Source organism: Oryzias latipes, chromosome 12 (assembly GCF_053564925.1).
Source record: "Oryzias latipes strain Hd-rR chromosome 12, Olatipes_Hd-rR_3.1".
Classification (NCBI taxonomy): domain Eukaryota; kingdom Metazoa; phylum Chordata; class Actinopteri; order Beloniformes; family Adrianichthyidae; genus Oryzias; species Oryzias latipes.
Window position 1 is genome coordinate 30,085,231 of NC_136248.1, and position 22,649 is coordinate 30,107,879.

At 41.6% G+C, this 22,649-nt stretch overlaps 1 protein-coding gene and 2 long non-coding RNA genes across 3 annotated transcripts in view; 1 reads left to right on the forward strand and 2 right to left on the reverse strand.

Moving 5' to 3' along the window:
• Nucleotides 1-22,408, reverse strand: part of adamts6 (ADAM metallopeptidase with thrombospondin type 1 motif, 6) — a 76,853-nt gene extending 54,445 nt beyond the window's left edge. The window contains exons 1-9 of the mRNA XM_004074493.5: nucleotides 21,940-22,408; nucleotides 19,555-19,918; nucleotides 19,098-19,468; nucleotides 16,820-16,997; nucleotides 16,062-16,276; nucleotides 15,874-15,957; nucleotides 13,425-13,570; nucleotides 9,890-9,933; nucleotides 3,909-4,014 (exon numbers count right to left, since the gene is read on the reverse strand). Coding sequence (XP_004074541.1) covers nucleotides 3,909-4,014; nucleotides 9,890-9,933; nucleotides 13,425-13,570; nucleotides 15,874-15,957; nucleotides 16,062-16,276; nucleotides 16,820-16,997; nucleotides 19,098-19,468; nucleotides 19,555-19,648 — 1,238 coding nt within the window. The 5' untranslated portion in view covers nucleotides 19,649-19,918; nucleotides 21,940-22,408. The remainder of the gene's footprint in view (nucleotides 1-3,908; nucleotides 4,015-9,889; nucleotides 9,934-13,424; nucleotides 13,571-15,873; nucleotides 15,958-16,061; nucleotides 16,277-16,819; nucleotides 16,998-19,097; nucleotides 19,469-19,554; nucleotides 19,919-21,939) is intronic.
• Nucleotides 2,187-2,527, reverse strand: LOC144996492 (uncharacterized). Its single transcript, XR_013659429.1, has 2 exons — nucleotides 2,428-2,527; nucleotides 2,187-2,313 (listed from the first exon to the last, which is right to left on the reverse strand). It is a non-coding gene; the product is annotated as an uncharacterized LOC144996492 (long non-coding RNA).
• On the forward strand, nucleotides 2,513-2,866 carry LOC144996493 (uncharacterized). The gene is made up of 2 exons (XR_013659430.1): nucleotides 2,513-2,618; nucleotides 2,733-2,866. It is a non-coding gene; the product is annotated as an uncharacterized LOC144996493 (long non-coding RNA).
• Nucleotides 22,409-22,649: the final 241 nt, after the last annotated feature.

Genomic DNA, 22,649 nt, shown 5'->3' on the forward strand with positions numbered 1-22,649 from the left:
GAGGCTTCCCCTGTAATTGGAACACACCCTCAGGTCCCCCTTCTTGAAATGAAAGACCAGGTCTTACTGAGCCTTATGTCAGTGTTTTTCAGTGTGCAGTGTATGATTCACTAGTGGGCTGTGAGAGGTTAGGGTGGGAGTGGATTCTCACTGCTGTTCCATTCCAATCCCACACAGAGTAATCCTGTCCCATCCTACTCCCAGACCAAAGTTTAGAAAATGATCCCGTTTTGTCCCACTCCAGTTCAGAATAATCCCGCTCCCTTATATTTTTGTCTGTATTTATTATTTATTATGTTAAACATTAAATGTAGTTGTATCTGCTCCCATCGTGTTTCAGAGCAACTACTTTTTTGTTGTTGTTGTTGGTTGGATCCCGCTCCAGTAATAATTTGATCCTATCCGGTTCTGGTCCCCTTAAATAATGTGACCATCCCACAGGAATCCCACAGGATTCCTGCGGGATTTCCTTGATCCGTGTGATTCCCAAAAAAATGTCAGCCTCTAGTGTGCTGTGGGAAATTATTCAATTTCACCTAATTGGTCCCAAAAGCATTTACTATTTCCAGGACTTCAGCTCTGTGTTCATCCGAACAAGCCCAGGTTTCACACTGAGATGTTAGGAATATGAAAGATCATAAAAGGCTTTTTTTATTTGTGTTTCATTGATACTTATTAATGACAATTTGATAAGAACGACTGTACATTGTTAACACCAACTGCTGAATTTAAGTGTTTATACATGTTCGGCTTTGTGATTTTTACTAGGAAAAAATTATGCCTCGGCTCAAATCAGGTTGAAAAACACAAAACTACTCTATTTATATAAAATAAAGTAAAATAAAAAAACAAATAAAACTAGCATATTTTTTTAAGTATTTTTCAAAGTAAATGACACATTTTTTTGCATAGTTTGGACGAGGTGTAGCTTACACTCAGGTGTGATTTAAATGTGATTTAAAAAAAGAAAAAGACAAACATCGCTGCAGAGTACTGTAGATGTACGTCCTTATTTGCTACCAACAGCAACACAGAAAAAGAAGCTCCGTTCAGTTTAACACGGGGCTTGGTGGAATGGTTCCAAAGCGACACAGAGGACGAAGAATTCCCCAGATTTAGTGATTTAAAGTGATCTAAAAGGTTTAGTTGACTTGTTAGCATGTTGCTATGGCTATTGTTAAGATTGTTCATGTGTTCCACTAATATATTAGACACTTTTTCAATTCGTTTTATGTTTCATAAAGTTAAATGCGGTTGCAGTAGTGAAGTATGTGGATATTCAGTTTAGTGTTATCGATTCTGTTATTATGATTTGCCTTTCAAAATAAAACGTTTATTCTTGTTCCTATATTTAAAAAAAAAGATTCTTCCAATAATAGGACTTGTACTTCAGTGCAAGTTGATTTAAATTTTTCCTTCTTTCCTTTGCATGTTTTGCCACCTGTGACATAGACCCCTGAGTACGGAGCCCGTGTCCTGACATTAAGATATAAAAATATATCTTGTTCCCACAGATTAATATCTTGTTCCCACAGGTTATTATGTCGTTCGCACGAAATACTATTCCGTTCCCTCAAAATACTATTCCGTTCCCTCGAAATGATTAACTCGTGCGAACGCAATAATTATGTCGTTCGAACGCAATAATTAATCCGTTCGAACGCAATAATTATTCACGTCATAAGTCATTCACGCGGATATGCTCTCTGTACGCCGGCAAAAGCCGCTTTCAGCGGTAACTTCCGTGTCTCTGTGACCCATATTCGTTCAAAAAAGGAACATGAAAAACAAAATGATCACTTTATTACAGTCTCAATGAATATAAGAAAAATATCAAAAGATTTATGATAACTAGGCTGCTTTGTCATACGATAGCTCCTGCTAGGCTACTACTAGCTCCGCCGCAGAGCTCTCTGATCATATATGCCGGCATTTGGGCAACTGGCTGGTCTGTTGTCAGACAGCTGATATTGTAGTTTAGGGTCGAATAGGAATAATAATATTCAGGACTTGTCTTTTATTAACTTTAGCAGTCAGTATCTTTACATTCGAAGGCTATTAGGCTACATGCTAACTGACTAGCCGATCATTTCCTGTTATTAATTTACGTCATAGATTTACAGCAGATACCTTCACATTTCTGTCTGTGTGTGTCTCATTACATTGCATTGAAGACACGGAGGATGTTTAGAGAACAGATTTATTTATTTTAAAAAGCACAGAAGCATCCATCGTATTCACGTTCACATCATCATCTGGTACGCCTCAGTCATCTTGCTGCAAAAGCCGCTTCCTGCCGCTACTTCCGTGTCTCTGTGAGCATTCAATAGGGGTAAAAATAAAAGCAAGAATAGTCGATCTGTTATTTTCTCAATGAAAATCTGAAAAATATCATATTAAGCTGGATGCTTCGCCTAAAGCACTTACCTTTAGCTTGTAGCATAACAACAATAGCAGTACGTCCCGTTTCCCAGAGTGCTTTGCTGCCAATCACTGGCCAATTATTGGTCTTGTTGTTAGACCTTGGTCACAGGGACACGGTGATTGGCTAGTGATTGGCAGCAAAGCACTCTGGGAAACGGGACGTACTGCTATTGTTGTTATGCTACAAGCTAAAGGTAAGTGCTTTAGGCGAAGCATCCAGCTTAATATGATATTTTTCAGATTTTCATCGAGAAAATAACAGATCGACCATTCTTGCTTTTATTTTTACCCCTATTGAATGCTCACAGAGACACGGAAGTAGCGGCAGGAAGCGGCTTTTGCAGCAAGATGACTGAGGGCGTACCAGATGATGATGATGATGTGAACGTGAATACGATGGATGCTTCTGTGCTTTTCAAAATAAATAAATCTGTTCTCTAAACATCCTCCGTGTCTTCAATGCAATGTAATGAGACACACACAGACAGAAATGTGAAGGTATCTGCTGTAAATCTATGACGTAAATTAATAACAGGAAATGATCGGCTAGTCAGTTAGCATGTAGCCTAATAGCCTTCGAATGTAAAGATACTGACTGCTAAAGTTAATAAAAGACAAGTCCTGAATATTATTATTCCTATTCGACCCTAAACTACAATATCAGCTGTCTGACAAGACCAGCCAGTTGCCCAAATGCCGGCATATATGATCAGAGAGCTCTGCGGCGGAGCTAGTAGTAGCCTAGCAGGAGCTATCGTATGACAAAGCAGCCTAGTTATCATAAATCTTTTGATATTTTTCTTATATTCATTGAGACGGTAATAAAGTGATCATTTTTGTTTTTCATGTTCCTTTTTTGAACGAATATGGGTCACAGAGACACGGAAGTTACCGCTGAAAGCGGCTTTTGCCGGCGTACAGAGAGCATATCCGCGTGAATGACTTATGCCGTGAATAATTATTGCGTTCGAACGGATTAATTATTGCGTTCGAACGACATAATTATTGCGTTCGCACGAGTTAATCATTTCGAGGGAACGGAATAGTATTTTAAGGGAACGCAATAGTATCTTGTGGGAACGGAATAGTATCTTGTGGGAACGGAATAGTATTTCGTGCGAACGACATAATAACCTGTGGGAACAAGATATTAATCTGTGGGAACAAGATATATTTTTATATCTTAATGTCAGGACACGGGCTCCGTACCTGAGTGACTTACAATCCAAAAAATACGGTAATTGGGAAGAAAAAGGCGACAGTTTTTCCTATGAAACCACAAGAGAAGTTGCCAAAAGGTTAAAGTTCCAAAACAAAAGTTAAACCCTTTAATCTAAAGCTTTGAGCCTAACTTCCACCAAAAAGTTAGGCGTTTCTGTTGAACATAAATCTCTAAAGAAACTCCTAATGTCTGTATTTTGCATCAGGGATTAATGTCAAACATAATATTTTATATTAGGATCTTCAAAAGTCTTAAAACTCACTTGTGGCCTATCTCGTGCGCGATGGTGAAAGCAGATCCGAGGCCAATGTCTTCATTGATGCTGCAGCTTCTTTCCGGCTCACACATTCCAGCCACCGAGGCCAAGCCTGCGCGCAGACAAACACAAACACAGGGTCAAGGCGCAGCATTCTTCGGAGTCACGGTCATAAAAGCCGGGATTCCACACACATGATCTCCTGTTTACAGCGCTGCTGAGAGACAGCAGGGAAAGTGGAGTTTAACATCACCGGCTGGACTTCTTTAAAGTTTTCTTCACAACTACAGCAGCTGCTGGAAAATGTCCTGACAGGAAGTAAGATTTATAAGTCGCGTAACTTTTGGAGTACGAGCCAAGAAAGGGAAAATAAGAACCCCTCACCAACGCCGTGGCGCAGCTGAAACCTGTCAGAAAGTATCAATGCTTTTCTCATTTTAGACCCCGAGCTGCAGAAGAGGGAGAGGAGGGGGTGTTTAAAGGTAGAACCACTACACAATCCAGGTGTTGCGGGTCCTTTTTGTCCCTCTAAATCTTGACAGGTCAGATAAGGAGAATGTAGACAGCCCATCACAGATTAAATCGACAGGTGAGCTGAAAGGGGATTAAAATAAGTAGTGTATGTTTGCAAATGTGTCTGCATTAGTGTGTGAAGACCCCTTAAACTGGGTTGTGTTTCCAGTTTTGGTTTCATTTTGCAGTCATTAGGTTATTTCATGATGTTCAGAAGAATACAATAAAAAATAATGTTGGTAGCTGATTTTATCCATTTGTTTTTCTAGGGATCATTTTTTTCTTGTGAAAAATCAGTAATTTGGCATTATTTAAAGTAAGTTATTTCAAATTCTCCTCTGCAAATAACCAGAGAAGCAGGATAGTGTTCGGTTATGCACATGCATGACAACTCACTTTAAATCAAAATGGGTTTTTCATTAAAGTCTCAAACTATTGAAATTGTGTTTTTAACATGTTCTTGTGACATTTTTCTGATAATGGAGGACATACAGTTCAAACCAAAGGTTTGGACACACCTTCTCATTCAAAGAGTTTTCTTTATTTTCATGACTCTGAAAATTGTAGAGTCACACTGAAGGCATCAAAACTGTGAATGAACACATGTGGAATTATATACATAACAAAAAAGTGTGAAACAACTGTAAATATTTCATATTGTTGGTTCTTCATAGTAGCCACCTTTTGCTTTGATTACTGCTTTGCACACTCTTGGCATTCTCTTGATGAGCTTCTAGAGGTAGTCACCTGAAACGGTCTTCCAACAGTCTTGAAGGATTTCCCAGAATGCTTAGCACTTGTTGGCCCCGTGCCTTCACTCTGCAGTCCAGCTCACCCCAAACCATCTGGATTGGGTTCAGGTCCAGTGACTGGTCATCTGGGGCAGCCCCCCATCACTCTCCTTCTTGGTCAAATAGCCCTTTCACAGCCTGGAGGTGTGTTTGGGGTCATTGTCCTGTTGAAAAATTAATAATGGTCCAACTAAACGCAAACCGGATGGAATAGAAGCCGCTGCAAGATGCTGTGGTAGCCATGCTGGTGCAGTATGCCTTCAATTTGGAATAAATCCCCAACAGTGTCACCAACAAAGCACCCCCACACCATCACACCTCCTCCTCCATGCTTCACAGTGGGAACCAGGCATATAGAGTCCATCCGTTAACCTTTTCTGCGTCGCACAAAGACACGGTGGTTGGAACCAAAAATCTCCAATTTGGACTCATCAGATTAAAGCACAGATGTCCACTGGTCTAATGTCCATTCCTTGTGTTCTTTAGCCCAAACAAGTCTCTTCTGCTTGTTGCCTTTCTTTAGCAGTGGTTTCCTAGCAGATATTCTAGCATGAAGGCCTGATTCACACAGTCTCCTTTGAACAGTTGTTGTAGAGATGTGTCTGCTGCTAGAACTCTGTGTGCCATTGACCTGCTCTCTAGTCTGAGCTGCTGTTAACCTGCCATTTCTGAGGCTGCTGACTCGGATGAACTTATCCTCTGCAGCAGAGGTGACTCTTGGTCTTCCTGTCCTGGGGGGTCCCCATGTGAGCCAGGTTCTTTGTAGCACTTGATGGTTTTTGTGACTGCACTTGGGGACACTTTCAAAGTTTTCCCAATTTTTCGGACTGACTGACCTTCATTTGTTAAAGTAATGATGGCCACTCGTTTTTCTGTACTTAGCTGCTTTTTTCTTGCCATAATACAAATTCTAACAGTCTAATCAGTAGAACTATCAGTTGTGTGTCCACCTGACTTCTGCACAACACAACTGATGGTTCAACCCCATTTATAAGGCAAGAAATCACACTTATTAAACCTGACAGGGCACACCTGTGAAGGGAAAAACAAGAATGCCAAGAAGGTGCAAAGCAGTAATCAAATCAAAAGGTGGCTATGAAGAACCTACAATATAACCTATTTTCAGTTGTTTCATGCGTTTTTGTTATGTAAATAAGTCCACATGTTAATTCACAGTTTTGATGCCTTCAGTGTGACTCTACAATTTTCAGAGTCATGAAAATAAAGAAAACTCTTTGAATGTGAAGGTGTGTCCAAACCTTTGGTTTGTACTGTATATCAAGAAAATCAAGCTTAAAATTACATTTCTGAGTAAAGCTTTATTCAAATCATTGTGAATCAGGAGCAGACGCAAAGATGCAGTTGTGGAAAACATTGTGATGTGACATAGCTGGGTGGGCCGCACGAACCCTCCTCCGAGCTCTCAGCAACAAGGGGGGGCTTGCTCTGGTCCAATGGTCAATCTCCCAACTTAAATGGCGAATGGTTTTCTTGTTGTTTGCATCAAATGATATATGGATGCATTCATCTTGGTTTAATTGTGTTTTTGTGTCAACCAGACTAAGTATTTGTGAGTTTACGCCAAGTCTGACTGATTTTCTTTCTTGAAGGTGCAACACTATAAAAATGTTTCTTTTAGCTAAAACAATTTCAGATTTTCAGTAACCAACTGAGTGTTTTATCAGCCACAAGTTGAAAATGCAAAAGTACAGTGACAAAAATCTGAGTATAATCTGCATAATATTGGAAAAATATTTCACCTTTCATTCCAAAAACCAAAGAGGTTTTTGAGCAGTGAAAAGGTACATAAACAGTTTGAATTATTGTAAAACATATTTTGCACCAAAAACAAGGTGACGGGTCCAAAACCCCATAAATGAGGCGGCAAGAAATAAATTAGGTCAAATGTATTCTTTCAGAAAAAGCAACATCCTGGCTTTCAAAACTGCTTTTAAAGTGTTTTCTTTTTCAGCCTGCAACCACCATCTTTGCTCCGATGTGGTAAAAGGGAAAAGTAAGTTTTGTCCCACTTTGAAAGGAGATGGCTCCCTCTGTTTCGATAAAATCTCATTTCTGCCTTTGAATTTTTCCCTTGACATGACGAGCATGAGATGCTGTACGCTTTTGGTACCTTTATTGACCAAAACATTGGGCAGTTGCCATAGCAATGTTATGTAAGGAATGGAGTGATAAATCTGTTTCAAGAATGAACTTCTGGTCTCATTTTGTCAGAACTAATGCATATTAGAGGATGTTTTATGAACATCTGGAGAGTCCTGTCCTTTAACGGTGATGGATGAATATGGAAAAATGATATAAGTATGAGCAGCAAAAACTGAAACAAGTTTTATGTCTTATGCGTAATTAAATTAATGCAGATCCTAAATAAAAACAAATGTTTGAACTTGTAGTGGAGAAATAATATTGTATATCCTAAGAACAAGTGAAAATGTTTATATATAGGGATGTTACCTTTTAACGTCAATGAAATGTTATTTGGGGAGTCACTGAATTAGATAAGGTTTAATTAATTAATTTAATTGGAAATTTCTGCAGTATGATGTTTTTTATTTCCTGAATTCATAATACATACATAAAATGGGTTTGTTTGTTTGTTTTTTTATTCTTCCAAGTCAGAGTTTTGTTTCTTTCTAAATACTTCTCTTCAAATTTAATGCAGCATAGCATAAAAGCATAAGAATTTAGCTTCTATGTTGAATTAGGAAAGGCGGCTAAAACCTACACGGAGTAAAAAGTTGGTTTTACGCTGCACCACTTTCCTCCCAAACCTGCCTCTGCACGTCCGCGTGATGTCGGGTTTGGTGGTCAGTCCAGATTTATCTGCAGGCTTTTGTTAACGGTAGCCTTTTGGCTAAGAGGCTAAACAAGAATAGACTTGCAGATCAGGAGGTCGCTGAAGCCAACGCTGCTGGAAAGAGGGAGCCTGAAGGTGAAGAAAGAGGGAGGGGGGGAAAGGAAGGAGACTCTGCGATTAGTTTAAGAATGTGTGTGTTGGGGCAGCGCTGGTGGTGGTGGTGGGGAGGGGGTTAAATGCAAACACCACTCGGGCCTGAAAGCTGTTTTCTTAACACCGGGGTGGACTGTGCATTATCTGCAGCCCCATGATTACTCCACGACCTTAAAGGCCAGCGATCTGACCCGAGAGCATGATCCCCGGGAGCAGAGGAGGAGGAGGAGGTGGAGGGGGGGGGACGGCGAGGAAGCCAAGCAGATGCCAGGGCAATTAAAGCGACGGGGGAATGTGACGAATGCGGTCAATCTGTCAAACCGCCCCTGAGGTCAGAATATTACCTCCAAGATGCACCGTGGTGCCTGCAGGAGCTTCTGCAGAGATAAGATGAAGAGAGGAGGAGGTCGACTGGCTTTCTGCCTCTGTCTTACTGCCCCCTCCCTTCCTGGAGATCACTAGTGTCTCCCTCTTTCACCTCTGACACTACCTGGATTTCTCCTTTTCCCTCTTCCACTTTCATCTCCTCCTCATGTTCTGCTTCCTCCTCTCCATTTCCTACTCCATTACCCTACTCCACCCCACGCCCCCCCATCTTACTACCTTTCTTTTCTGTTTCAACCCCTAATGGAAGTGCAAACACCGTAAAGACCCACTCTGATAAAAATGGTGTTTTAAACACGTTCTTGAGACTTTTCTCTGATGATGGAGGACGTCTATGAAGACAATTAAGCTCAAAATCGCATTTTTTAGTACTGTCTTTTATTCAATTTGTTGTAAATCAAGGGCAGATGAACGTTGGAAAAAGATCTTATTGGTGACGTAGAAAATTCACTGGGCGGGCCACGAGCTCCCTGCTCCGCTCCGTTTTGATACATCCTCTTGTAATAATAACAATGGATTGGATTTATCTGCGCGCTTCCAGACGCTCAAAGCGCTTCCATGGTGTCCATTTTTCATTCACTCTTCATTCATACTTGGTGATTGTAGAGGCGTGGCTGCCAGTTCGCGCCTATGGTCCCTCTGACCATCACCGGGATCATTCATGCACATTCATGCTGATAGGCTGTAAGGGGTCTTGCCCAAGGGCCCTCACTGGGTGGTGTTAAGTGCACACCAATTTGATTGCTTGCTTGTTCATTTCCCCCCCTGGTTTCCTGCATGTCAGTCCTTCACCTTACCAACCGAGCTACTTGTAGACGATTTGTTTTTTCGTCCAGGGAAGAGGCACGGATGGATAGCTCCGGTACTGCTCACCATTGCTGTTGCACCGCTAATGTTAGGTGTGATGGGCTGTAAGCTAGCGGGGGAGTGTATTAATAAGATAACAAGTGAGCTCTCAGTGACAGAGAGGCAAGTTTCTAATGAACTCCTGCCGCTCTGCAGAAACTATGTCCTAGAAAACGACACAAGTTTTTGGATTTTGGCTAAAAACGACATCCTCATAAGTAAAAGAACCACAGGGAACACTTTGAAAACAGCTCAGAAGATGATCAGAGTGGGACTTTAAAGGGACGGAGGAGCTAGAAATTAAAGATGATCACAGCTCATCCAGGTTCAGTTGGAAGGGGGGGCATTCTGGAGCTAAAAAACCCAGACGAAAGCCTCCTGACCGCTGAGTCTTACTGAAACTATCTCCAAACAAGACTGTGAAAGGAGAACAAGATCCATCCGAGGAGGAGCTGAAGACTAAAGAAGAAGCTAACATCACTCACCCAAAGTCCCGCAGGGTTTGTTCTTGTAGGTGCAGATGTCATACCTGAGATCAGGTAAAAAGAAAAATGGGGGGGGGGGGGGCAAAAACATTATTAGCATTTGCATTGAACATTTGACACTTTTTTTAAAGGATCTTTTGTGAGTCATTCCTTATTTTATTCACACATGATAGGAGCAGTGACGGCACCACGGCTTTCCCCTGGAGAAACACCTGGATCACACCTGCAGAAATCACTGGAGTTCCCAGAAAAATGGGGCCCAGAAGCCACTCAAACATGAAGGAGAATGAATGTGAAGGTTGCTAACCCCAAATGCAGGTAATCCAATACAGAGGAACACTTAGAACTACAAGAACACCACATGCATTTCAAACCAATGATGTAATCGTTACCAGAGCTTTTAATCTATTAAAACTCAGGCCAGTTCTAATCGGATTTCCTGTCACCTCTTCTTCCATCTCCACATAAATTCTCACCAAACCAGAGTCTTCCTTCAGGATTATGACCTACATGTTTGGATTCATTTACCCCATTTCCTTGTGTGTGTCTTTCTCTGTGCGAGACGAATCACATTCCCAGCAATGGAGAAACGGTGTCCTGAAGGAGACTGAGGGTTTTGGAGGTCACTTTCAGGAGGGACGAGCCGATGAACAGCTCAGAAACTATTGTTTATGTGAGATCCAAGTGCTGAGAGGCACAACAAACCGTACCGGATCAAACTGAGCTTTATTCAGCAAGGAGGAAAACTGCACAATAGTCCAATATTTTGTGCTTGTTCCTTCATCTCTTCTAAAACTAACCACTCCAATGTTTGCTCTACTACAGTCAAGAATAAGTCATTACTGTCGTCTGATCCTCTCTATGCGCTCGGCGTAGTGGATCCCATCCGGGGGATCCACTACGGTCATTTCTATGATAAGCAGTTTGGAAAAATCTGGCCGAAATTTGAATAAAATGGATGAATTCAAGGAAATGTTGTTGTAATGACCTGGATTTTTTGTGTGTAGGGCAGAGACTTTAACTCTATACTTACTTAAAAACCAAAAAAAAGATCAAGATATTTCTTTTGGGATCGGGAATAAACATTAAGCGATAAACAAGTGAACATAACCCATAAAAATACCTTTTAAAAAATGAAATTAAGACATTTTAGAAGTTTAAAAGTGTCACATACTTTTATATTCATGTCAGCACAATACAAACTGACAAATTTTCACAAAAAATTGCACTTTTCTTTTTTTTTTACCAAAGTGTAAAATCCTAATATTTAACAAGTCACTACAAAAACAGTACAGAAAAATAGCACAAAGACAACATTCACTGAAGCATACAGAAAAAAAATCAGTATAAAAATCGTTTAGAAATACAGAATTTATCTTTTTGTTTTATGTAATTTTAAAAATGTAATCTGTTTTATGGCCATATTTACCTAAAATATTACTCAAAGCTTATTGAGTTCTTGTGTTTTTGTTTTTTTGTTTTTAAGTTTTGTACTTTATTTTCGAAAACAGTTTTTTCTCAGTCAGGCTGTTGACACAGCATGAGACACTTTATTAGGTGACCTTTTAGATGCTGTTTTTAATACTTTTATTGTGTGGCGCCTCGTCTGACTGCGGCCTTGTTACCGGGCCTTATAAATAAGAGATTTGTTGTTTTTTTCTAGCTTTTTGTGTTGTTTTAGTGTTTTTGCACTTCTACTAATACTGTTATTAACTTTTATGGGTGAAAAATATTAGATTGAGGTTCTGGTGATGAACATGATGTGAAGCGGAAAGTTTTAAATTGGTCAAATAATTACTGTTAATATTTTTTAAATCAAAAATATTTTTTTGCACATCCAGAAACAGCCTTTTGTTTGTTTATGTTCTATTTTGGGTCTGTGAGCTTTTTACTGAATGTCTGTTGTCTCCAGCAGCTTCTTGTGTGACCAATCACAGGATGTTTCTGCTCAAATAGAAGCAAACTTTAAAAGTGACGTTTGTTTTGTTTCTGCAGGTTGCAATGTCCTTCTTACTATGTAAGGAATGTTGGGATGTTTCAATGTTAGGTTACAAAAGGGCGTTGAATAAAGTTTTGTTCCAAAGGATAACTCTCCCCTCTCCCCATCATCAGAACACTCTCTACAAACAAGCATCTGAATACTTTCCTGCAGAGCTGAGGCTAAAAATGAACAGCAAAGCCAAAACAGCTGGAGATCATCAGCTGACAGAAAAACAAGGAAGAGCTTGTTAATGATAGAAAAAATCTTTTTGTCCAGAACCCAGAAAGAGTCTTCAAATCATGATGGGTAAAAAAAAGAAAGCACCATCTTCTTTCTGGATGAATTAGTTCAAAGCAGGTTTCTCTGTTGCAGCTGAGGTGGCAAGACGCATTTTACCGCAAACACCCTTGACCCATATTCCCGGGTGACAGGTACAGCAGATTCGTACCAACCCGAGTTATTTTCGGAACTGACGTCTTCATTCCCTTAAAATATTTATTCCAGGGGCATTAAAAAAATCTAACTGCTGGCAGCTGACGAGGACGCAGCACAAATAAAACAAGTTTAAAGACCCACTCTGGTGAAATCAGTTTTGGGTGTTTTAAACACATTCTTGTGGTATTTTGGGGATGTTGAAGGAGATATATTAAGAAAAATAAGTTTAAAATGCATTTCTTAGTCTTTCCTTATGTAAATCATTGTGAATCAGGAGCAGAAACAAAACGCCATCTGAAAAAAATCATATTTGTGACGTAGAAAATACACTAGGCAGCGCCACAAGCGGATTTCTCCGCTCCATTCTGATGCTTCCACTGTCAGACAAATAGATCCATGTCTGTCTTTGTTTTCCTGGTCCGAGCTGGAATCTGGCTCTAAACTGTACAGCTGGATATCACCATTATTGCTCCTCATTTTTATTGCAAGGCTAATGTTAGCTTGGGGTGTGAGGGGCTGTAAGCTAGTGAGAGAGCACGTAAACAGAGAGCTTTTAGTTATGGTCGATGGGAAGGAGGGCTGAGCGGCTTTACTCCACAGCAACGGCCCCGCTCACAATTCAGACGAATTTCTGAAGCTATGTACACACCGCCCTCTGCAATTTAAATGAAAATTCAGGGTTCACGCGTAGCTACGCGCGTTTCTACGACCGTTTTCAGGCTCTACACACAAAACGCCAGTGAACACGCATTTAAGTTAAACTGGGTCGAACTTTAACTAATCGGTGACTCTGATTTGGCAGTGATTGTATAGATGCTATCCTTTTTAATTCACAGAAATGCCAAATGTTTAAAAATTGATCATGACGGACAAATTAGTAATTGTGGTTTGTGATCATTTCTAATGAACTCCTCTGCAGAAACTGTCGCAGAAAGCAACACAGGTTTTGAGATTTTGGCTAAAAACGGCAAAATCGTAATTAAACGACCACTGGGAATTCTTTAAAAATGGATCAAACGAGGATCGGAGTGGGACTTTAAAGTAAAAAAAAACAAGGAAGAATGATTAAGTGGGATTAAAGACACTCCCCCACCTCTTTGCTTGTGAGCGAGCTCTTACCGGGTGATGAGGACGGCATTGTCGTGATGAGCCATCCCATTCTCTGGAATACTGTTTCCACCACTGTGATGGGACCTAATGGATTTCTGCCACTTACAGAAACTATCCAGAGACTTGTCTGCGTGATGATTGATCTCCAGGTTGGGCTGCAAAACACAAAAAGTGACGCAGCGTAACAATATACAGATTGATCAAACAATATTAGGGCCTAAACAATTTACACAGTATAGTAGGCCTATATCATTTTATTGTACCTTGTTGTATCATAGTATACAGTGTGAAGTTGTGTATCATTCTATAGTGAAAAATCCATTACTTTTTGTTATATTTTAACATTTTACTTCATGTTTATACTTCCTCAAATCATGTTCCATTATATTGGCTATGCTATTCCTTTCTTACTCACTACATAGTACACTATAAAGTGCGTTCACCATTTTATAGTGCTGTTCGAATTTACGATTCCAAAATCGAGTGCTGTACAAAAAGTCCTCACTATCTAGTTTTTTGTAGTTAGGGATTAGGGTGGGAATTCGGACACAGCCGGCGTGTCATGTTGAGTTGTATCATTTACAACAAAAAGTATGGACTTTTGCGTAGTGTTGGGTTGTGCTGTTGTGGGTTGCATTGTTATGTATCATCTAGTGTTGCGTCATATTATCGTACATCGCATTGCCATATGCTGCAGTGTAACCATCCATTCATTCATTTCACAACCCTCAGTTCTAGGACCCAGACTGTTTATGCTCTACATGCTGCACTTAGGAAACTTAATCGGGAAACAGCATTCATTTCCACTGTTATGCAGATGATACGTAGTTGTATTTATCCATTACCAGTGTGTTACCTTATGTTGAGGTAACTACCTTACATTATTAAAACCAAATATTGTTCCAGGCTTATTGATAAAAACCTCCACATGTGACTCCAACATAATCCTGCCAGGACAAGCTACAGCTCAGTTCTTTCAATGAGTAAAAGAAATGTAAAAAAAATCACTTACCGGTATGTTTTTTTTCCATGTAGATGCTAAATTAAGTTAATTTTGGAGCCAAAGTACTTTGATGCATATTTGTATCAATAGGCATCAGGGACTAGACATCAGGACCTTCTGGACCTCTGCTCAGAGTAAATGTTGCTAACCTTTCCAATGGTCAATGGTGTATACTTATATAGTGCTTTACTACGTTCCTAGATGACCCAAAGCACTTTACAGTCACAGTGCCATTCATGCATACACACACACATTTACACACTGGTTGTGGCTCCACTGCCGAACGCTGGTGCCAACGTATAACCAGCAGGTGCAATGTGGGTTTCGTCACATGATGATTGTGTATTGTCATGTGAAGATAATACCAAAGACGCTGCTAATGTCACATGACCACTGTAAGAGGTCATGTACTACAATAGAAATGATGGGATTGTATCGTCTATGTGTGCATTGTGCTGTTTTCACATCACTCTGTCTGAAGCTGTTACATCATGTTATTCCATCATATTGATTCTGCGTCGTTTCCACTGACTAGTCCGGCCCGGTCTACTCCGCGACTCTTTGCCTCTTTCAAGCAAAATTAAATGCTTCGTATATACGAAGTACCAAAAGTCAAGTGGAAAAAATGCGCTGCTGGATGACCTGCATTGTTGTTAGCTTCACCCTGGATGGGCAGTAATGGTCCAACTTTGAGTGGAAACGCTCACCTGTATTGCCTGGAACATTCTGAACCAGACCGTACCGCTAACTGGAAACTAGGCTATATGTCATTTCATCTGGTGTTTCGCCATATAATTTCACATTGTACAGTACTATATCATTTAATAACTTTCGGCACTATAAAATTCCACTGCCTAGTACAGGGTCCTGTATCATCCATCTTCTGCATGCTGGGACAAGACGCTAGAGAAGACAACAGCTGACTGTGTTAAAGGTCTAATCTGTTTATGGCAGTAGGTGCTAATTGGTTTAAAGGAGGGGTAGATAAAAGTAATTAATCTACAGCCACGAAGACAAAGAGGAATTAGGCCTTGTTCAATCTGACTTATTAAAAATGATACCTTAACACAGAATAAGTCGTTATTTTCTGTTATATTTCAGGTTTAAAACGTTAATGAGCAAAGATTTCCCCAATTATTGAGCTTCATACTTCCATAAAAAAAGTGGATGTAAGAAAAAGAGCAGATGGTGGAAAGACGCTGTTTTTCCCATCACAGATACACATGTAGAGTGCATGTACAGTCCTCAATCGAGGCTCCCTGAGGGAAGATGCATGAGTATGTCTTTCATCTGAACTGGTGGCCATATGGTGAATAATCTGTCTACTCTGCCCTTTCAGCCATGGAAATCCCATGAAATACTTGGGCTCACGCGGTTCATGTGCATCATTCTTAACGGTGGAGGGAGAGATCCTAAAACAGAGGTCTGAGGGTCGGAGAAGCACGTTTTTCCTACCTGATCCTCAGTGAGAACAATCAGCCGGGTCACTATAATGTTCACAACATTTCCCAGACTGGAATCACGATAAAGTTTGGCAACCTGACCTCCAGAAAAGAAGAAATGACACAAAGTCAGACATCTGTACCATAAGTGTCTGCAAGTCCACCAAAACAGGAATGACTTTCACAGCAAATCAAACTTACAATGTTCATCACAGATAAGATGTAGTGCTCGATGTCTTTGCGACCGTGGTAACCGACCATCATTTTATCAGCGACCACGAGCGTCTCCACGAAGCGCTCAGAGCTGACGGAGCGCCTCTGTCGGCGGGTGTTGTTTGACAGCTCATGGTTGTGGGGGGACAAGTGAAGAGCAGAGGATTTGCTGAGCTGGCAAGGTGCATCGCTTTTTATGAGATCTGCGAACACGACAAACAGATCGATGAGTTATCAGAATGAAGAGACTTTGTCTGTTGAGAGAAGCCTGGTTTGATAGATGTCGATGGGGAATGTGGCCCTTTGAACCTCGTCGCTAAAGCCTTTTGTTTTATGACCCAGATGCTCCCTGAAAAGCTGTACATGTTAAGACAGGCGAGCCTTCCTGCCAATGACAGCTGGTTCCATCTGCTTCTTTTACCAATTTGTCACAACTCAACCAACAGAGTTTGATTCTTTAAGTCTGCGTGATTGCTGGTTGTGTAAATGGCTTCTATTTCTAGAAAGGTCCCGGCTTGATCCTCTTCATGCACAGAAGGGCCTTTTATTCATCCTGGAGCGAGACGGTCACTTGCAGGTTGAAAGACATCCAGCCAGGAGCGACTGCAGCACATAAGAGGTCCGCTCACTTCTACCCTACCTCGGCCGGGAACCAAACCAGCACATCCGCTAACCTGCTATGTATAGCTGTTCCTTTACGTCAGTCCCACCCACACGGAGTCCAACCCAGATGGAGGTTCACCAACCTGAAATGCCACAGCTGAACTCCTGGCTTTGCTCTTGTGGTGAGGAAATGGCAGACATTTTATAAATAACATGCTGGTGTGCTTCTTCGTTCTGGCTCCTTTCGCTGAAGGGGGCAGCAGATGCGTTCTTTAAAGGCTCTATCAAATACTGCTCCTCCTCTGTTGTTATCACACCGTGCTTGTTGGAGAAGAAGAAAAACGAAGGTCAGAAAAGGCCAGTAATATTTGAAATACAGAGGGGGAAAATGCAGCATTTATATTTAAAACTGTTATGTTGATAAAGTTGTATTTAAGGGCGATCCGTGGCACGTTTGCTCTGAAAATCGAAGAATTTGGAATAGTAAAACAGCCAATCAGTTACTTTTTTATTTGCAATTAACTCGTAGAGTCAAATTTCCAAACTGAAAGGTAAAACAGACTCAAGCAACCAACTTCTAAGCAGAACTTTGGACATTTAGTTACTGAACTTCAATAGTTTCAAATGGAGAAAATGACGTTGAACTGAATTTACATTTTAAAATCAAGTCAAATGAACAGAAAGGAGTCGTTCCTAGCTGTCTTTAAGACTCCTAAGCACCTTCAATGCTGTAATCAGTCTGGATTATTGTAGATTATTGTTTTATGGAGATAAAACTGGAGACAAATGGTGATATTTGACCAGACTGACTATTTCTGTAAGCAAAAAAACAAAGAACTCACAGTTGTAATGTGTATTATTAAGGCTATCGCTTTTATAAAGATGTTTATAAGTCTTGCCTACTCTAAAATTAATATAAATGTTACTTAAGGGATAATTGCAACTGTGTTTTCTTTGTTAAAAGCTCCCCGGCAGTTGAATTTTGTAACAGTTTGACTTCAGATGAAATGTGGGATCAACAATAGAGACTTGTTTCTTGTTTGATGCCATGAAAATGTCACAAAGACTTGACTTTACTTGAAAAAACGAATTATACCAGTACTGAGGTTTTGGATGAATTGATTCTTTTTTTAAGTCCCACTCCAATCATCTTTTGATCAATTGTCAAAGTGTCTTTTAATTGCAATTATCCAGTTTTTAGCCAAAATCAAGAAATCTGTGTCGTTTTCTAGCACATAGTTTCTGCAGAACGGCAGGACTTCATTATTACTTCATCATAATTTGCCTGAATTGTGAGCTTAAACACTGGCGCGAAGCAACCCCGCCGCCCCTTCCCCTCCAGGGAGCTTGTGGCCTGCCCATTATTTTCTACGTCACAAATACGACCTTTTTCAAAAGGTGTTTTTTATGTCTGTTCTTGATTACTCAGAAATGCCAAATACTGCTGAACTCAGAAATGCAATTTTGAAGCTCAGTTTTCTTGGAAAAAGGCCACAAGAACACATTAAAGACACCATTTTCATTGGAGTGGGTCTACAGCAAGCCACCTCCAGCAGGTAAAATGTTGGATCTAACAGTTGGATCTTTGCTGATTCAGTTTTGACCATTGGTCTCGCTGAGACTAACACTTTCCTCTTCTAACCTCTTTGTCCAAATGAGGGACACGTTTTGCTCACATCCCAAAACAGCCAGCATTAAAACATTCTTTCCCTCCTCAAAAGCCAGTCTAGAGCATTAACTCTAAGAACTGTCTCACTCTGGGTTTATAGGAAACACTTACTTGGCTGCAGAAAACCCACAATAAAAGCAATTAACCACATATCACACTAGCGTGCGCAAACACTTTGGATTTAGTGTTTCGGCCGTGTGTGATGTCAAAATCTCATACCGTCCAGACAGCTGATTACATTAAAGCACAGACACAGTTTTCTCCCATTTTTGGTGCTGGAAGTAAAAAAAAGAGCAAACACTAATTCGATTTATTACAGCCTGCTCGGGTCTTGCCAGCACATTTGGCCACATGTTTGCTGAGCACGATTCAATTTGCCAATAAGAAGCGTGGTTCTTTCTTCCTTCTTTAGAGTTTCTCTGAGGCACGTATGAACGGCAGCTATTAAAACTTTGTCCAATTTCTTGATCAACAAGCAGATGCTGGACATTCAGGCAGGCTGTGGATGAAAGGCGGAGGATTACGAGCCGAGACAGTCTAATTAGACACTTTAATGTGCGGCTCGGTTCTGTTGGAAAACAGAAAATGTCAGTTGAAGCTGTGGTTGTACACTCACCATTTAAAAACTGCTTAAGGAGAGAGAGGTGAGGCAATCAAGACTCAAAGACGATTTTTTTTTTTTTTTAAAAGCTCGACCTAAAGAGGCCAGTGCCGCCTGACAGGGTCAATGACGGACGTTTCAGGTAACTCACCAGGCCTTTGCAGTTACTTAGAGCAACTCTTGTCGTAGAGTCTTGATCTTGCAGGAATCCCACATAGTGACAGTTATCTACCACGCCGTGGCGCCACTCGGGCCCGTCCCTGCCCCAGTACTCCACCGTGAAATGCTTCGACACCAGATGAGGGTTGAGTGTCAGGTTGAGGTGAAAGTGCTTTCCGTAGGCCGACAGCCTGTAAAACATCTGGGTTTCTGGAGGGTCTGAGCCCATCGTGGAGTCTGCCAGTCCTCGCCTCCGCCGTCCCGGTCGCTGGTGCTTCACAGTGTAGCTCAGGAAGTCTCCTTTCTGGTCCACTCGCACTGGAACAGTCAGCTGGTAGTGCTGCAGGTAGGACAGGAACTCCTCTGTCAAAGCAAAGACAGGAAACAGAACAGAGGCATGGGGACGCTGTAGGCAGTGAGATCTTAGCCTTCAGGTCTCTTCGTCATACCTTGAGAGTTGTAGGAAAGCCTGCTTTGAAACTCGGAAGCAGCCATCAGCACCAGGCTCAGTGTCCAAGTCAGAGTCTTCCACAAAATTTCCATAATTCAGGAAAAAAGAAACATGGGGTGGAGGTAGAGTGCACTACAAATGGGTCAACAGGACAACACTGGTCCCAAGCCACACCATAACAGGTTCATGGTTCGATTGGAGCCTCATCCAGATCTCAGATTTCTCCCGAAGGCGAGCCGTTCCACATCTTAGCGGGCTCTGAATTCATGTCGCTGCAGCCCACCGGACACGTCAGGCTCAGGTGGAACTCCAAACTGGAAGCCCTATGGAGGAAACCTGTCCTGACCGATCCATCTGCATTCCTGTGGAGGGAAGACGCCGACAATCAACAGCCAGAGGGGGGGGGGGCTTCAGAAGGTTTCCGGGGCTTCTGGCAAAGCCGAGTCACCAACCAACCCCAGCACCACCGTTTCATTTGACATCATTCAATGAAACTGTATTTTTTCAGGTCATATAAGCTCTAAATGGCTCTCCCATATTTAATACTTTTACATTTTAAACCAATATCTTTATTAATTTGATGCATCCGTGTTAAAGTCTCAATCCAGTCAACTTTTTGTCTCTTTTCAACGCGTTCTTTTAATCATGATGAAGCTGTTTTTAGCCAAAATCTTATGTTATTCTTTAGGACATAGTTTCTGCAGAGGGGCAGAAGTTCAAAACAAATCCACCTCTGCTCCTGATTCCCAGTCATCTGAAAATAGAAATATTCAGAAAATCCGTTTTTGTCTTAATTTTCTTTAGGTATTTCAAACAAATGCAACAAAAACGTGTTTAAACACCATTTTTATCCAAGTGGCTCTTTAAACTACATTTCCCAACTTTTCTTAATAACCACAATTTGTAATGGGAACTCCCACTGTTGCCATGGGAACATCAAAAGACAAATTGGATCTATGTCAAGCTTTAGCCTATGAGGACTTGTTTTGATCACATGAAGTCAGTTTTAAATTATAGAAACTTTTTTCAGTACTCTTGATGTAGCCACAACAGAAAACCTAGTTAAGAAATTTGATGGGTTTTTTGTTTATTTTTTTATTTTTAGTGGTTCCATCTACAGATGAAGATGACCACGGATGAAGACTGTGGAGGCAGTGGTCCTAGTTGTTTTCTTCTCTTACATTTCTTTACGACTTTAACATGTCTGAGGATTTTTAACACACTAAGTGAAAGTAGCTGGACTGGACGGTGGTGCAGTGGTTAACGTCCTGGTTCAAATCCCACCTGGGTCCTTAACGTTTCTTCTCGTGCGTGTGTGGGTTTTCTCTGTTTCCTCCCACAGTCCAAAAACATGCTTCATGCGTTAATTGGTGTCGTCTACATTGCCTCCTAAGTCTTGCAAAACGGTAGCTGGGATAGGCTCCAGCAGCCCTGTGACCCTGAAAGGGGTTCAGCAGGTTTGGAAGGTGGTAAGAGGGTTCCCAGCAATGTAGATTTTTATGACGTTGCCATGGCAACACATTTGATGTTGGGCAGGACTGTTGAATTGAACAGCTGGTCGTAGGATTTTGACTAATTTTGGTGCATGAGGGATGCTTCAAATGATCTTTATGGTTTCAAGATTCTCCATAACCAGTAGACCGACATTCGCCCTCAAACCAAAAACTTCTGCCTATTGGAACTTTTTTACAACTGGTACATTTTTGACATATTTCATTGTATTAATAAACTATTTTATTGCCAAAAAAGAGGAAACTGCAGCTTTGCGTTCCGTAACTCTGCTGATCCAACAGGTTAAACACAGTTTTTATTGTTTTCTCTTTTGTGTGAAACTCTTGTTTTACACTCAAACACTGATGACAGTTTGTGTAGTCAGAGCGATTATATAGTCTGCGCGGTAACGCGCTGAAAGGCGCGCACAGGTCTCAGCCTGCATGATGGCATTTCTGCGCATTGTGGTTTTACGCACAAACGAGACTTTTGTAAACAAACGTCAGGTGGGATAAGAGTGATGATCAGGAGGGAAGCCTCTGCGAGAGGACGACGAGGACCTGCGCGTGCATTCCCTCTGCTGCTCAGCTTCAGGCAGGCAGACAGACAGACAGACAGACAGCGCTACCTACTTGGCCACTCTGACCCAGACAGCTGGCAGCCGGCCCGCATGCATTACACCGGCACCGCAAACGCAACCCTCAAGGAGCCTCGGCAAATCCAAACAAACCGCGGTTTGGGCTGCATGTGCCGTGAAAGATCATCTAAGTTCGCTCTGCAGACGTGGACCAGCGTGCGTAAATGTGTCTCAAAGCGCGCGTTTGTGTTCGCAACCTCCCCAGAGCGGCTCCAAGTGCAAAAACACAATCAAAGCCTGAGCAAGTTTTCCTACCTGAGACCGATAAGGAAGAGACGACCTGTGTGTGAGCCGCGCGCGCGCACCGGGGGGGAGTTAGGAGGCTTTTACCATCATCATCCTCACTGTCAGCTCCGCTCCAAGTGCGCAAAGAGACAAAAGATTTGTGCTGCTCTCAGGTTTGGCGCATAGACCTTCTCCACTCTGCGCTTCTCATCTCCTTTTGAACTCTGCCATCCTCTGGATGTGCGCTCGGAGTTTTCCCCCCTTCAGCCCGGCAGCCCTATCTCAGCCTCACAGAGAGAAAGCACTTATTCAGCTTTTCACAGGATTGGATTTCCTCCAGCAGAAGGCTCCGCTTTCAGCCTATCTGTCCTCCTTTTACAAAGCCGGACTTTGGGTTTTGTGGCTCAGGAAAAAAAAAAGTGCATCAGACAACAGCAGAAGTTGGAGCTGCTCCCCTCCACTGCAGCGCAGAGAGGCAGGCTGCCTGCAGGACAGCTCCAAATTGGCTGCGTTTTCTTTCCTCTTTTTTTCCAGGGGTGACGTCAGTGCAGATGTGCTTCTCTTCCATCAGCTGTGCGCATGTGTGTCAGCACTGTCCTTAATCAACACCTCAGCTCTTTGAAGCCCCCGTGGGCTGATAAACCTCCAGCTTTTATTGATGGAGAACCTTTCTCAATCGGCAGCTCAGTTTTGGCTTGAAGTGAATTTTTACTCTGAAACAAAGTTAAAGGTGAAAACTG